Raw genomic sequence first — 15981 nt, 5'->3', positions numbered from 1 at the left:
TGGGTGGAAGGGGTTTGCTGAGGGGATCTGAGAAAAGGAGGGCCCACCCCCAGCACCCCCTTAGTGCCAAGTCACTGACAGTGCCCTGAGCCTGCAGTGCTGGAGCTGCTCCCAGGGGCACAGGCCCCACCCCCTCACCCCACCAGCCAGAAGGGCCAGCCTAGCACCCCCACCTCACAGGGCCCCTCACTTGGTCACAAACACTGAGTCACAGGTTTGTCTTTTAATCAGTATCCATGAAAATTCATTAAAAGGTCTGATACGAAAAGCACCAGGCTAACAAATCAGTCCTGAATTCAACTTTACAAAAACACCCTCTCCTCTTTCATCTCATCCCTAATATTCCCACTTTATCTCAAGGTGCAGAGAAATATAAAAGGGGTCCTTGACATAAAAACGTATTAAAAAGCCACCATGAGTACAATGTACGGTAACAGCATCTGACTCGGCCGGCAGGACAGGAAACCTACAGAGCCACCATGCTAGGGCTTTGTGTGAGCAGGCGGGCACTCCACATCGGCACGTGTGAGCAGGCGGGCACTCCACATCGGCACGTGTGAGCAGGCGGGCACTCCGCATCGGCACGTGTGAGCAGGCGGGCACTCCAAATCAGCACATGTGAGCAGGCGGGCTCTCCAAACTGGCACAAAGCGAGGGCTCATGCATAAGAGGTGCAGGGACACCTGGACAGCTATTTGAAATTTAAAAACTGGGTTTCCTGGCTCACATTTTGTATCAAAAACTAGAAGTAGATCAATGATTTCAATATGAAAATGAAACCCATAAAAGTACTAGAAGAAAACATGGAAAACATTTCAAATATAATCTTTGAGGGGGAAGAACATTCTAACTAGAACACAAAACTTAGAAGCCAAGAAAGATTGATAATTCAACTACATAACTCATGAAAGGAAGATCTGAGGAACGAGATGCCCACAGTGGCCGCTGAGAAGCTCTGCCACACTCCTGGAGGCATGGAAGGCTGTGCCCACACAGGCACAGAGCTGTGTGCGTGCCTGAGAGGAACCTGAGCTACTCCGGCCCTCACCTCTGGCTGGCTTTGTGGCTGTGTGCAAGTAAGAAGTGAAGGCAAAGGTACAGTTGGCAGCTGCCTGCTGGAGCGCTGACCACACATGAACTGCATGTCGGCGGAACTGCGATGGAGCGCTGAAGGCACACTCACCACACATCAACTGCATGTCGGCGGAACCGCGATGGGGCGCTGAAGGCACACGCACCACACATCAACTGCATGTCGGCGGAACTGCGATGGAGCGCTGAAGGCACACTCACCACACATCAACTGCATGTCGGCGGAACCGCGATGGGGCGCTGAAGGCACACGCACCACACATCAACTGCATGTCGGCGGAACCGCGATGGGGCGCTGAAGGCACACGCACCACACATCAACTGCATGTCGGCGGAACCGCGATGGGGCGCTGAAGGCACACGCACCACACATCAACTGCATGTCGGCGGAACCGCGATGGGGCGCTGAAGGCACACGCACCACACATCAACTGCATGTCGGCGGAACCGCGATGGAGCGCTGAAGGCACACGCACCACACATCAACTGCATGTCGGCGGAACCGCGATGGAGCGCTGAAGGCACACGCACCACGCATGAACTGCGTGTCAGCAGAACTGCAATGGAGCGCTGAAGGCACACACACCACGTGTGAACTGCATGTCAGCAGAACTGCGATGGAGCGCTGAAGGCACACACACCACGTGTGAACTGCATGTCGGCAGAACCGCAATGGAGTGCTGAAGGCACACACATCACGCATGAACTGTGTGTCGGCAGAACCGTAAGAGTTACTGGTGCAAAGCACTTAAAGGGGTCCTCTGTCCAGTCACTGGCTGAACATGAAGCTGATGAGGTGGACACTTCAAATTAGTCCAGAACATACACTAAACAAAAGGTAACAGCAACAGAACAACAATAAACTCGTGGAGAGGGTATCTGATTTCCAGAGTTGCACAGCACATTATTAAAGTGTCCAGTCTTCAAAAAATACATATATATGAGACCACAAAGAAAGAGTATGTTATTTCCTTGGCTCTGACATGGGAAAAAAGGTCATCAATAGGAACTTCCCCTGAATAAGCCCTGATGTTGAACTTAGTAGACAAGTCCCCTATCTATCTATCTATCTATCTATCTATCTATCTATCTATCTAACTAGTTTTGAGTCTCGCTCTGTGGCCCAGGCTGGAGTACAATGGCTCGATCTTGGCTCACTGCAACCTCCGCCTCCCGGGTTCAAGCAATTCTCCTGCCTCTGCCTCCCAAGTAGCTGGGATTACAGGTGCATACCACCACGCCCGGCTTAGACAAGTACTTTAAATCAGCTTCTATAAATATGTTCAAATAACTAAAGGAAACTGTGTCTATAGAATTAAAGTATGAGAATGTTTCACTAAATAAAGAATATGAGTAAAGATACAGAAATTATAGAAGAGAGCCAAATGGAAGTTTGGAGTAGAAAAGTACAATAACTGAAATGAAAAATTCACTAGAGCAGCTTGACATATCTGTGACCTTGAAGATAGGTCAACTGAGATGATCCATTCTGAGAAGAATAAAAAATTCTGGAATAAAGGAAAGTCAAGGAGGCCTCCAAGGCTGTGCCCAGCTCCACATCAACACACGTAGCTGGAGTCCAAGTGGGGGAAGAGAACAGGGACATAAAATATTTCGAGAAACGACAACCTAAAATTTCCCAAATTTGCGGAACCACGATGGAGTGCTGAAGGCACACTCACCACGCATCAACTGTGTGTCGGCAGAACCACGAGAGTTACTGGTGCAAAGCACTTAAAGGGGTTCTCTGTCCAGTCACTGGCTGAACATGAAGCTGACAAAACTGAAGGATTCAATACCCCACATTCAATATCAATATAACTAGGCAGAAGATCAATAAGGGAAGAGAAGACGTAAACAATCAGACTACAAAAAATATTAACCTCTATATCCAAGAAGCTCAAAGAACTGCAGGTAGGACACACTGAAAGATCCACAATTAGACACACCACAGTCAAACAGTCAGAAGCTAAAAAAAGACTGAGACACGGTGCGGTGCTCCTGCCACGGAAACCATGGAGGCCAGAGGCAGTGGAATGACATCTATAGAGGACTGAAAGAAAAAGAGGGCCAACCAAGTCAGCCATATCCAGCACAATTATTCTTCAGAAGAGAAGGAGAAATTACAACATTCTCAGATAAACAAAAACAAAGAGAATTCATTGCTAGAAGATCTGTCCTACAAGAAATACTTGAGGCCGAAGTCCAAGACAGCACACTCAACTCCACACAAAGAGCACCGAAAAAGACAACTGCAAAGCCACCAACAGAGACAGCAGAAACTCATTTCTGTTTGTACATCTTTTCTTCTTCTATGTGATTTAAAAGACAACTGCATAAAGCAATAATTACAAGACTGCTGACGGACTTACAATCTAAAAGGTAGCATTTATATGACAAATACAGCACCAAGAAGCTGAGAGGAAACAAAGCTACTCGAAGTGAAGGTTTTTGTACATTATTAAGTTCATCTGAACACTTGATTGGTTTTACGTTGTTACTGTAATACTCAGAGCAGCTGCTAAGAAAATTACTTTTTAAAAAACCAGTAAAACAGACAAGGAAATTACAATGTTACAAGAGAATTAAATGTCCATTTAACACAAAAAAGTAATGGACAAATAAAGGAAGAAAGACAAACAAGACAATATAGAAAACAAATTTAGAAATGGCAGATACAAATCCAGCTTTCTCAGTAATCATACTGAATGTAAATGGATTAAACATCCCTCTCAAACAGCAGAGACCAGCAGGACAGATGAAAGACATGATCCCACTATACGCTGTCTACAAGAAACACACTTTTGATTCAGAGCAGAGACCAGCAGGACAGATGAGAAACACTATCCCACTATATGCTGTTTACAAGAAACACACTTTAGATTCACGGCAGAAACCAACAGGACAGATAAGAAACACGATCCCACTATATGCTGTTTACAAGAAACACACTTTAGATTCAGAGATACAATGAAAGTTAAAAGGTGAAAAAAGATACCATGCAAACAATAATCAAAAAGAGCTGAGTGGCTATACTAATAACATACAAAAGGGACTTAAAGACAACATTTTTTTTCACTAAAGACAAAGAAGGACATGTCATAATGATAAAAGGGTCTGTTCATCAGAAAGAAATAGAAATACAGATGCACTTAACAGAGCTTCAAAATTTATGAAACAAAAGCTGACAAAACTGAAGGATTCAATACCCCACATTCAATATCAATATAACTGGGCAGAAGATCAATAAGGGAAGAGAAGACGTAAACAATCAGACTACAAACCAATCAGACCTAACAGGCTTCTATACAACACTACAAACCAATCAGACCCAACAGGCTTCTATACAACACTACAAACCAACCTCTGACCCAACAGGCATCTATACAACACACAAACCAACCTCTGACCCAACAGGCATCTATACAACACACAAACCAACCTCTGACCCAACAGGCATCTATACAACACACAAACCAACCTCTGACCCAACAGGCAAATATACAACACTAGAAACCAATCAGACCCAACAGGCATCCATTCAACACTACAAACCAATCAGGCCCAACACGCATCTACACAACTCTACAAACCAATCAGATCCAACAGGCATCTATACAACATTACAAACCAACCTCTGACCCAACAGGCATCTATACAAAACTATAAACTAATCAGACCCAACAGGCATCCATATAACACTACAAACCAATCAGACCCAACATGCATCTATACAACCCTACAAACCAATCAGACCCAACAGGCATCTATACAACATTACAAACCAACCTCTGACCCAACAGGCATCTATACAACACTACAAACTAATCAGACCCAACAGGCATCTATACAACACTACAAACCAACCTCTGACCCAACAGGCGTCTATACAACACTACAAACCAATCAGACACAACAGGCATCTATACAACACTCCGCCCAACAAGAGCAGGATAGATATTCTTCAACACTCTGGGACAGAAAATATGGTATGCCAATAAAATAACTCTCAATACGTACAAAAGATGGGAAATCATACAATCTATGTTCTTTAGCCATAATGGAATGAAATAAGAAACCAGTAACAGTCCAGGTACGGTAGCTCACGCTTGTAATCCCAGCACTTTGGGAGGTGAAAGCGGCAGGATCACTTGAGCCCAGGAGTTCCAACACAGCCTGGGCAACATAGTCGGACCCTGTCTCTTCAACAAAATTTTTAAAAATTTAGCTGGGCTCGGTGGCTTATGCCTGTAGTCTCAGCTACTCGAGAGGCTGAGGTGGGAGGTCGAGGCTGCAGTGAGCTGTGATCACGGCACTGCACTCCAGCCTGGGAGACAAAGTGAGATCCTGTCTCTCAAAAATAAGAAAAGAAGTCAATAACGGAAGGAAACTTGGGAAATTCACATATATGTGGAAATTAAACAACAAACTCTTAAATAACCAAGAGATAAAAGAAGAAATCACCAGAAAAATCAGAATATACTTTTAGATTAAAAAAAGGGAAAACACAATATACCAGAACTTAAGGGATGAAGTAAATCAGTGCTGAGATAAAAATTTATAGCTACAAATGTCTATATTAAAAAGAAAGATTTCAAATCAGTAAGCTAATTTTCCATCTTAAGAAACAAGAAAAAGAAGAGAAAATAAAACCCAAAGCAACCCAAAGGAAATAATAAAGATTACAGTGGAAATTAACAAAATAAAGAATGGAAAATCATACGGAACAATAAACAAAACCAGAAGTTCTTTCTTTAAATAGATCAACAAAATTGATAAATCTTTAGCTAGACTGAGGGGAGTAAAAGAGAGAAGAATCAAATGACTAAAACCAGAAAAGACTATGAATAGGCTGGGAGCATTGGCTAAACATCCACAATCCCAGCACTTTGAGAGGCCAAGGTGGGAGGCTCACTTGATGCCAGGAGTTTGACAAAGATCAGCCTGGGCAACACAGCAAGAACCTGTCTCTACAAAAAAATTTTAAAAGAAAATGAGGGCTGGGTGTGGTGGCTCATGCCTGTAATCCCAGCACTTTGCTATGCTAAGATGGGAAAATTTCTTGAGGCCAGGAGTTTGAGACCAGCCTGGGCAACATAGTGAGACCCCATCTCTACCAAAAATAAGCTTTTAAAAAATTAGCCAGTCATAGTGCCATGCCCCTGTAGTCTTAGCTACTCAGGAAGCTGAGATGGGAAGACTGCTTGAGTCTGGGAGGTCAAAGCTGTAGTGAGCCATAATTGTGCTACTGTACTCCAGCCTGGGTGACAGAGCAAGACTCTGTCTCAAACAAAACAAAACCAAAGATAGAAAATTAGCTGAATGTGGTGGTGCATGCCTGTGGTCCTTCCTACTGGGGAGGCTGAGGTGGGAGGATCACTTGGGCCCATGAGTCTGAGGTTGGAGTGAGCTATGATTGCACCACTGCACTCCAGCGTGGGCAACAGAGTGAGACCTTGTCAGTTAAAAAGAATTTTTTTAATGCTATGAACAATTACATATGAACAGATTGCAACAAAGAACCTAGAAAGGGACAAACTCCTGGAAAGATGCAAACTACTGGAACTAAACAGATCTATAATAAATGAAGATACTGAATTAGGGAAAAAAATCCCACAAAGAAAAGCCCAGCCTGCACTGGTAAATTCCACCAAATGTTTAAATAATTAACAACAATCTTTCACAAACTCTTCCAAAAAATAGGAGGGGAGGGAACACTTCCCACCTCAATCTATGAGGTCAGTAGTGACGTGACTAAAGCCAGACAAAGACATCACAAAAAGACTACAGACCAATATCCCTCATGAATACAGATGCAAAATCCTAGCAAACCAAATCCAGCAGCATAGAAAAAGGATTATACACCATGAACAAGTAGAATTTACCCCATGAATGCAAGGTCGGTTCAACATATGAGAAACAATGTAATATACTGTATCACTACAATAAAGGGCAAGAATCATACTATCATCTCAACAGATGGAGAAAAAGCATCTGACAAAATTCAATACTTTATGACAAAAACACTCAACAAACTAGGAGGAGAAGGTAACTTTTTCAACCTGATAGAAGCATCTACACAAAACTGCATTGTTAGCATCACACTCAATGGTGAGAGACTGAAAGCTTCCCGCTAAGATCAAGAGTAAGACAAGGATGTCTGTTCTCACCACATCTATTCAACATTGTCCTGGAGGTACTAGCCAGAGCGATTAGGTAAGAGAAATAAAAGAAATCCAGATGAGAAAGAAAGCTGTTTGCAGATGACATGATTTTGTGTATGGAAAATCTTAGGGAACACACAACTAATTAGAATGAATAAACAAGTTCAGCAAGGAATGCAGGATACAAGATCAATACACAAAAGTCAGTTGTACTTCCACATATTAGCAATGATCAGCCCCAAAGTGAAATTCAGAAAACAATTACATTTGTGATTGCTTTTATAAATGCAATTTACAATCTTTTAATAATTTATAATTGCATTTATAATCCTTTTGGTTATAAATCAAAAATTACAAAATGAGTAAATTTAACAACATAAGTGAAAGACTTATATACTGAAAACTACAAAATACTGCTGAAATAAATTTAAAAAGACCCAAATAAATGGAAAGATAATCAGAAGCTCATAACTCAGAAGATTTAATATTAAGACGGTAATACATCCCAAAGCAATCTCTAGATTTAATGTAATTCCTATCAAAATCTCAGCTGCTTTTTTTTTTTTTTTTTGAAGAAACTGATGAGTGGATCCTAAAATTCATTTGGAAATGCAAGGGATGCAGAATAGTCAAAACAGCCTTGAAACAGAACAAAGTAAAACTTATCACAACAAAGCAACATTGATCAAGGTACTGTGGTACTGGCATAAGGTTAAACAGGTCAATGGAATAGAGTCAAGTGCCCAGAAATAAGCCTGTACATTTTTGGCCAATTGATTATCAATAACGATGAAGAGATAGTTCAATGGGGAAAAATAATGTTTTCAACAAATGGTGCTGGGACAGCTGGATATCCATATGCAAAAGAATGTGGGCTCTTACACCACATACAAAACTTAATTCACAGTGGATCAAAGATGTACACATAAGAGCTGAAATTATAAAATGCTTATTAGAAACTAGGTGTAAATCTCTGTGATCTCGGATTAGGCGATGGCTTCTGAGATGTGACAGCAAAAGCATAAGCAACAAAAGAAAAAAACAGATAAATTGCTGGACTTCATCAAAATTAACTTCTGTGCTTTAGAGGACACTAACCAGAAAGTGAAACAACAGTATGGAACAAAGTTTTTGCAAATCAGCTGAGTGCGGTGGCTCACACCTGTAATCCCAGCACTATGGGAGGCCGAGGTGGGTGGATCACAAGGTCAGGAGATCAAGACCATCCCGGCCAACACAGTGAAATCCCGTCTCTACTAAAAATACAAAAATTAGCTGGGCATGGTGGTGCGCACCTGTAGTCCCAGCTACTTGGGAGGCTGACACAGGAGAATCGCTTGAACCCAGGAGGTGGAAGTTGCAGTGAGCCGAAATCACACCATTGCACTCCAGCCTGGCGACAGAGCAAGATTCCATTTCAAAAAAAAATAAATAAATAAATAAGTTTTTGCAAATCACATGAGGATCTAGTATTCACACTATACATATAAACTTCTGGCCAGGAGTGGTGGCTCATACTTGTAATCCCAACACTTTGGGAGACTGAAGCAGGAGGATCACTTGAGGCTGAGTTCGAGATCACCGTGGGCAACACAGTGAGACCTCATCTCTACAAAAAATTTAAAAAATTAGCCAAGTGTTGTGGCGTGTGCCTGTAGTCCCAGCTACTTGGGAGGCTGACATGGGAGGATGGCTTGAGCCCAGGAGTTTGAGGCTGCACTGAACTATGATTGTGCCACTGCACTCAGCCTGGGTAAGAGCAAAAGCCCATCTCTAAAAGGAGGGGGGGAAAAAAAACTGTTACAACTCAAGATAAATAATTCAATTAAAAATAGGCAAGAGATTTGAATAGACTCCTCTCAAAGAAGATACACAAATGGCCAGTAAGCACGCGAGAAGATGTTTGGTACCCTCCTTCAATGCTGCTGTGAAGATGTATGCACAAGCTTCCACATGGGCAGGTTTTCACCTCTTTTGTTTTATACATTGGAGAGGAACTGCATGGATAAACCTTGAAAACAGAACGCCAAGTGTAAGAAGCCAGGGACAAGAGGCCACACGTATGAAAAGGCACATCCAGAAACAGAAAGCAGATGACTGAACGGTTCACTAGCCTTTGTGTTTGTGTTAAAAACAGCATTTGCACAGAAGTGGGTTTCCCAGAGTTCCTCTGAGTGGTCGCCTCCTGGCTGGGGAATGCACGCTCTGAAGACTGAGCTGCACGCACATTTCGTCTGTGCTGAACCCCACACCACGACACGCACTGGCCTCATGAGGACTCGCAGAAGCCCTCTGGAACAGGGTCACTGCCTGTGTTCATATCTCCAGGCCTGAGGGCCTCTTCTGCGAGGCCAGACCCATCACCAGACGATGCCGAACCCTGTAGCAGCAGAGCGGCCATACCTTCAGGGCATTTCAACGCGCCATTTCCTTACATCAAACACAGTAATAGACAAGGCATGGTTACTGCCCAGACCCAGGCCCACTCTGCTGTCCTGAGACACTGGCAGAGGAAGAAGGTGCTGATGGCCAGTGCACTGGGCCCCGCTCTCTAGTTCAGTGCGTAGTTAAACTGGTTTGAAAACTTCTCGTGCTTCTTCTGGTCCATCCGGTTCATAGCTGCCACTACCCTCCGCACAGCTGCCCTGTGGGGAAACAAGGCAAGATGTGACCTGGGAGGCTTCCTCCAGGGCCTGGGCTCCCAGTGGTGGCATCGCCAAGGTTAGGCACTGGTCCTGGGGCAACTGCTACCCTCAGACACCGACAGACTGCCTGTGGGTGCCACCTTCAGAGACAGATGGGTGACGGGCCCCTTGGCCCTGGCCTGAGACAGAGACAGGCTTAGAAAGGGCCACCCCAGGTCCCAGAACCGGAGTCTGTGGCGGGTGGTTCTGTGCAGTGAAGGTGGCCCCAGCGCCACCTTGGCACTTCTCCCGTGGCCTCCCGCACTCCAGGATGAGGACAGCCTCCCCCTTGGCTTCCTGGGGAGTGGCCTTGTAGGAGATGCAGACAAGAGGCATCAGGACGGCCCTGCCCGCTGCTGCACGCACGGCTCCACAGCCAGGGCTGGAAACCTGGAGGGCTGCAGCAGGGAGGGCACGGGCGGGGCAGGCATTCTGGCGAGCAGGATGAGGTGTGCTGGGCTGACCAGCTCAGGTGCTGTGATGCACGAGGGTGTGGAGCCAGCAGGGCCTGAGGCCACAATGTGGTGAAGCTGCTGCTCAGCTGCGGCCCCTGTGGGGCTGCCAGGCACTGCTATGGGGGCCCCTCGAGGCAGGGTTTCGCCTGTGGTCATCCCAGATCCTTTCTGTAGGGAGGGGTCTGGGCCACACAGCTGTTGCGAAGAGCCAGCTCCTGCCATGGGCTTCATTGTCCCCATGAGACACAGGGAGGAGGCCTGGCATGGGCCCATTGGCCATTCCTCCTCCTGGGCATCAGCACCAAGGCTGGCCTCTGCCCCTGGCTGATCCACGGGAAAACAGCCTCACCCTGAGCTCCAAGGGCTGAGGCACCTTGGGTGGCCGGCAGACGTGACGGGTCCAGCCCTGTGCCAGGGGCCCCAGGCAGCCTCTCCACAGCCCCTGCCAGCGCCCCTGCCCCACCCAAGCAAGGCTGTGGATGCATCACCCACAAGCCCAGGGGAAGCCTGGTCTGAGTGCTGTGAAGGCGCCTCCCACTCGAGCCCACTCAGGCCGGTGCATGGTCATGCTGGTCAGGAGGGACCTCCTCTCCCCAGTGCACTTAGCACCTTCCAGGTGTGTCCAAGGGAGGGTTTCTGGGACGGTGACGGGTGGGGGCCACCTCACTGGTGCTACCAGACAAACCTGCACCAGCAGGGACTTGGCACAGATTTGGGAGGGAGTCAACAGCCTCAGGTGGCTTCTAAACAAGCATTCTGGATTTTTCTTGTACGAGAACAAGGCAATGTGAAGACAGAAACACAAGGGCGTGTGAGTGGCTGGTGCCCCAGCTGACAGACCGCACACAGGGACACCGGGCTCGTGGGCTTCGCACTCTGGCCCTGCCGTGGCCTCACCAGTCACACAGGCCCACGCTGGGCTGCAGAGACACCAGGCCAGCCTCCCAGAGCCAGTGCTCAGAGCAGCCACGCTGGGGCTGGGCTCTGCTAGGGCTGACGCGTGGACCCCCATTCTGCCGGCCTTTGCAGTCACCGCCCTCCCTGAAGTCACCGCTGCAGAAATACGCAGGCACTGACCTGCGGGCACAGCCAGGCAAGGTAGAGAGAGGCTCATTCTGCACCAGCTGAGGCCTGTGTCCTGACACAGCTCCCCCAGGAAGTGAGGATGGCAGTGCCTGGCGGTTGAGCCCCTCTTATCCTGGGGAATGCTCAGGGGCGTTCCTGACTAGACCCTGCCTGCTGCCCCTGCTGGCTGGCACTACCCCTCCCTGGGGAAAGGCTGGGTGGTCCCCCAGGGGAACTCAAAGCAGAGGAGCCCCTGGAGGCCCCAAGTCCCTGGAATATCTTGGAGCTCAGATGGCCCCCCTCAAACATCCTCACACGGGGGGCCACGCGGTGGGAGGTGACCCAGCAGCCACTCTTACTTGGCGAAGACTTTTCTCCCGATGCGAGCGCGGGCGGTGTCAGCCTGAGCCTTCAGGTTGGTGAGACTGGGGTACCTCCTCTTCTTCCCCCTGCCTTTCCCGCTGTACCTGGACGAGCCGAGATCCTGCCCTGTGGCTGCTTCCACGTCTCTCATCAACTCAGGGTCCTGCCATTCTGCAAACAAAACTCAAGCACTTTAGGAGACGTCTGGCACTGACCAGAGCCCCTCTTACCTGAGGCCCCCAGGAGGGGCTCTTGGTCTCGTCCTGCCAGGGGGGCCGGGTTGGCTTGCCCATGGCCGTACCCTGGCACCAGCAAGCCCGAGAGGATGCTCAGCGGGTAGGGTTCCCTGAGCAACAGGCTGGGGAGGGTGGGCATGCTGGCCCCCGTGGGGTGAAGGCCACACAGAGCTTGCCCCCACCACCCCACACCCCCACAGGCTGCTGCGGCCCAGAAATGGGGAGCCGGGGCTGGGCCCAGAGGCCACTCCTAGGGCACCCATGGGCCTCCCAGGCTGAAAGGCGGCCAAGGCCAGCGGTTGGGGGGTGGCGCCATCTGCAAGCTACTTTCCTGCCTGCAGGCTGGACCGTGCCCCACTAGGCAAACTGTGGCCCTGCTGGACGCCTGCTGGTGGGGAGGTACGTGTGGCAGGGCTGGGCCGAGCATGATGCTCAGCAAAGGGCTTTTCTTTTTCGTTGATCCAAAGATGACCTGGTCTCAGGCCTCAGGCCTCAGAAAGGCAGGCTGGGGCTCTCCTAGACAGAACTGCCCTTCCCAAGCAAGCCGGGCATTGTCTGCTTGAGGCCCTGTGGCAGTGAGGGGACAGAAATGTCAACAGCCCCACTGGGCAGCCTCCCAGGCTGAGTACCCATCATGCAGATGGCACTGAGGCCCTTGGCGGTCACAGGCCCAGGCTTCCTGTGGGGTTCCCCACACAAGGCAGAGGTGGGCCTCCACCAGGCGTGGTGCTGGTCAGGCTCGGGAAGGCCACTCCTGACGGGACTGTGATGGCCGAGGGACTTACAGACAACCCTGGCTCACAGAAGGGGACCGGGCACGGATACTCCAGAGGCACCCGCTCCTGCAGACAGGACCCCATGAGCTGAGCCAGCAGGACCAGGCCATGGGGGCACATCCCCGGAGGAATGCCCACACCTCGGACGGATGGTCAGGCCTCCCAACTGGATTCTTTGAAGTGAAGGAATACGGGGCCCACAATTCAGATACAGGAACGATTAATCCAAGATTAAGGAAAACTGTCCAAACAGTTTATCTCCCAGTAATAAGAAGGCGTCACAGTTTAGGAACCCAGTGAATGGAGCAATTGTTTAAACACAACGAAAAAGCCCTGGCACCCAGCAGAGATGGAGCGAGCTTCTCAGTGAAATGAAGGAGCAATTTAAAAGCCTTTGAGGAAAATCAATAGATGCTGGGACCGCGCGGCCTTCCTGGGCGCTGACGGGCCCTGCAGCACCACGCACATTGTCAATGAGGTTAGCGCCAGGGAAAGGAAAATTGCGCCGTGCGCGAGGGAGGCGGGGATCAATACTGTAGTTAGTAAAGAGATGCTATTTCACATCTGACTGGCCAGCGCCGGCCGCAGCCCGCGGCCTGATACCTGTTTGTTAACAAGTCACCAAGGGCTGGAAAACCAGATACTCTTCAGGGTTGACACAAAAAGTAGGCACTTAATTTGCTCCTGAGTGTGAGCCACCAGGCAAGACCTCACCCGGAGATTAGCAGGTCAGGGCCTTCCTGCCGCCCAGGGCTGAGCTGCTGCCTCTGGGCATCAGGCTGCACTCAACATCCACCTCTCATGACCAGAGTGCAAGACGCCCGGGGGGCCATGACAGAGACAGCTTGGAAGGGATCCTGGGCCCCCAGCGCTGCTCTTCAAGACAAGGTGTGACCCCCCGCTTCGGGCCAGGGCCAGGGCCAGGCCCAGGCCTGCAGGCGTGGCCACTCTCCAGAAGGGACCGAGGCCGGACGGGAGCTCACGCCTGTAATCCCAGCATTTTGGGAGGTGAGACAGGAGAATCCAGGAGTTCAAGACCAGCTTGGGCAATACAGTGCCACCCCACCTCTACTAAAAATAAAAATACAAAAATTAGTCGGGCATGGTGGCAGATAATTCCAGCTACTTGGGAGGCTAAGGCAGGAGGATCGCTCGAACCTGGGAGGCCACGACTGCGCCACTGCACTCCAGCCTGGGTGACAGAGAGAGACCCTGCTTCAAAAAAAAAAAAAAGCCAAATCAGATTTTAAAAAGGAGAGAGAGCGCCTGAAGCTGGCCAGGGTCTCCAAAAACAAATCTTCCTTGGAAAACAGATATGCAGGGCGGGCAGATGGGCCCTGCTGACATGGCAGTGCTGCCCCACAGTGGCCTTGCTGTCTGGGGCCTCGGGGCACCCGCACTCCTGCCACCATAGCAGTGGCCACACGCCTCCTGGACAGAGCTGTGGCCACCTGCACACTGAGGCAGGTGCGGGGCATGGCTGAGGAGGCCAGAGGGGTTCCTGGAAGCCACTCTGGGCTCAGCCCAATCACTTCTCTCGCCTCAAGGCCTTCACCTGCCTGAAAACACAACGAGGAAGCAGGACCCAGCCACACAGATGGCACACAGATGGCTTCGGGGCCGTGGGTGCCCACCTCCCAGTCGGGGCCTCATGAACACGTTACCCCCTGAAGCCGGAGCATCCTCTGGAGCCCCCAGACCCTGGACCCTCGGGGCAGCATCCCCTCCTGATTCTGCCAGTTACGACCCAGAGGCTTGTAGCTCCGTGGACCAAGCTGGCAGAGCGGGAGCTCTGTGACTCTGCAGACACACCCCGGGCCACTAGTGGTAGTGAGTCCCAGGCTGTGCCTCCCACGGTGCCTGCCCCACCCAGACCTACCCGGGCGCTCCTGCTTCTGCAGCCGCTGCCGCTGCTCGCGAGCCCTGTCCTCCGGGTCGAGCGGCCATCCTTCGTCGTCCCTTGGAACGATCTTCCCATGGAAAGGGCACTGCACAGCGAGGACACGGTGGCCGAAGGTGGGGAGGGGTCCGCCCGCCTTGACCACCTCCCCCCACCACCACGACTCGGGCACAAACAGCGACCAGGGAGGGTGGCATCGCAGAGCCAAAGTGTACACAACCCTGGAATCACGCACCCCTTAGGGGAGGGCGTCCTGAGAGCCACAGGGACATAGGGATGGCTCCGTCCTTCCTCTGGAGCCGGGAGCCCTTGGGCAGCTGTGGAGAGTCTAGGCCTCCCTCATGCCGGCATGGCCATAGCGACCCCCCTGCACCATGCCCAGCTGCCAGGCTGGGAGCTGCCCTGGCCCCCTGGCCTCTCCTCACTTCTGAGGAGCCCAGGCCCAGCACAGACCCGGGCTGCAACCACGGAGGACACTGTGTGTCTTGGCCCCTGGAGAGTCCCCAAGCCGGTGCCCAGGTGTCAGGCTTCAGGGCCCTGCGCAGGAGCCCCAGACACCATTCTCTGATGGCCAACGGCTAAGCAATTTCTGCCCACCGCGGACAAGCCCCTTCTATGGGCTTCTCAGTGCTCACAAGCGTCCCGACCCAGGGCAGGGGCAGATGGGGCTCAGCACCCCTCTGGCTGCCCCACCTGGTCCAGCCCACACCCACCCCCGCCCTCGGGCCATGGCCTCACCTTCAGCCGGTCTTGGCGCTCACAGAGCCGGCCGTCTGGCCTCGGGGCACGGCACCGGTGCTGCACAGGCTCAAACCTCCCGGCAAAAGTGATGTGGCGGCTCCGGAGCATCTCGGAGACGTCGGCATTGACCACTTCCTCCTCCACCTCGCTGGGCTTCCAGAAGCGGTGCTGGGAGTCAGACCTGCAGACAGAGCCAGAGGCCTCATAGCGTCTGCAGGGACCCCAGAAGAGCGTGGCCACGGTGGTGCAGGCACAGGGGAAGACCAAACACCACTGCAGCCCAGCCACCCCAACCCTGCGGACAGCACCCAGGCAAGAGAACACGGTCACTCCCGCCTGGGTCTGAATTCTGACACCACGTGAACCAGCCGCGAGACCACGGGCACGACCGCCTGGGTCTGAGTTCTGATGCCACGTGAACCAGCCGCGAGACCACGGGCACAACTGCCACCTGCAAGATGGGCTCTCCCTACAGGGCAAGGGCGACAGCTGCTGGGTCCTTGAG

The 15981-nt window shown here is 50.5% G+C and overlaps 1 protein-coding gene across 3 annotated transcripts in view; it reads right to left on the bottom strand.

Annotated features, from left to right (window-relative positions):
* Positions 1 to 208: 208 nt before the first annotated feature.
* UVSSA (UV stimulated scaffold protein A) overlaps positions 209 to 15981 on the bottom strand; it is a 46897-nt gene continuing 31124 nt past the window's right edge. For all 3 annotated transcript variants that reach the window (XM_054484496.2, XM_063663466.1, XM_054484497.2), the window contains exons 11-14: positions 15474 to 15657; positions 14715 to 14823; positions 11820 to 11994; positions 209 to 9901 (exon numbers count right to left, since the gene is read on the bottom strand). In XM_054484496.2, the coding sequence (XP_054340471.1) occupies positions 9808 to 9901; positions 11820 to 11994; positions 14715 to 14823; positions 15474 to 15657 (562 nt within the window). In that variant the 3' untranslated portion in view covers positions 209 to 9807. The remainder of the gene's footprint in view (positions 9902 to 11819; positions 11995 to 14714; positions 14824 to 15473; positions 15658 to 15981) is intronic.

The sequence above is a fragment of the Pongo pygmaeus genome, chromosome 3 (genome assembly GCF_028885625.2).
Source record: "Pongo pygmaeus isolate AG05252 chromosome 3, NHGRI_mPonPyg2-v2.0_pri, whole genome shotgun sequence".
NCBI lineage: Eukaryota > Metazoa > Chordata > Mammalia > Primates > Hominidae > Pongo > Pongo pygmaeus.
Note: the sequence above shows the minus strand (reverse complement) of the source record. Positions and strands in the feature narration are given on the sequence as shown.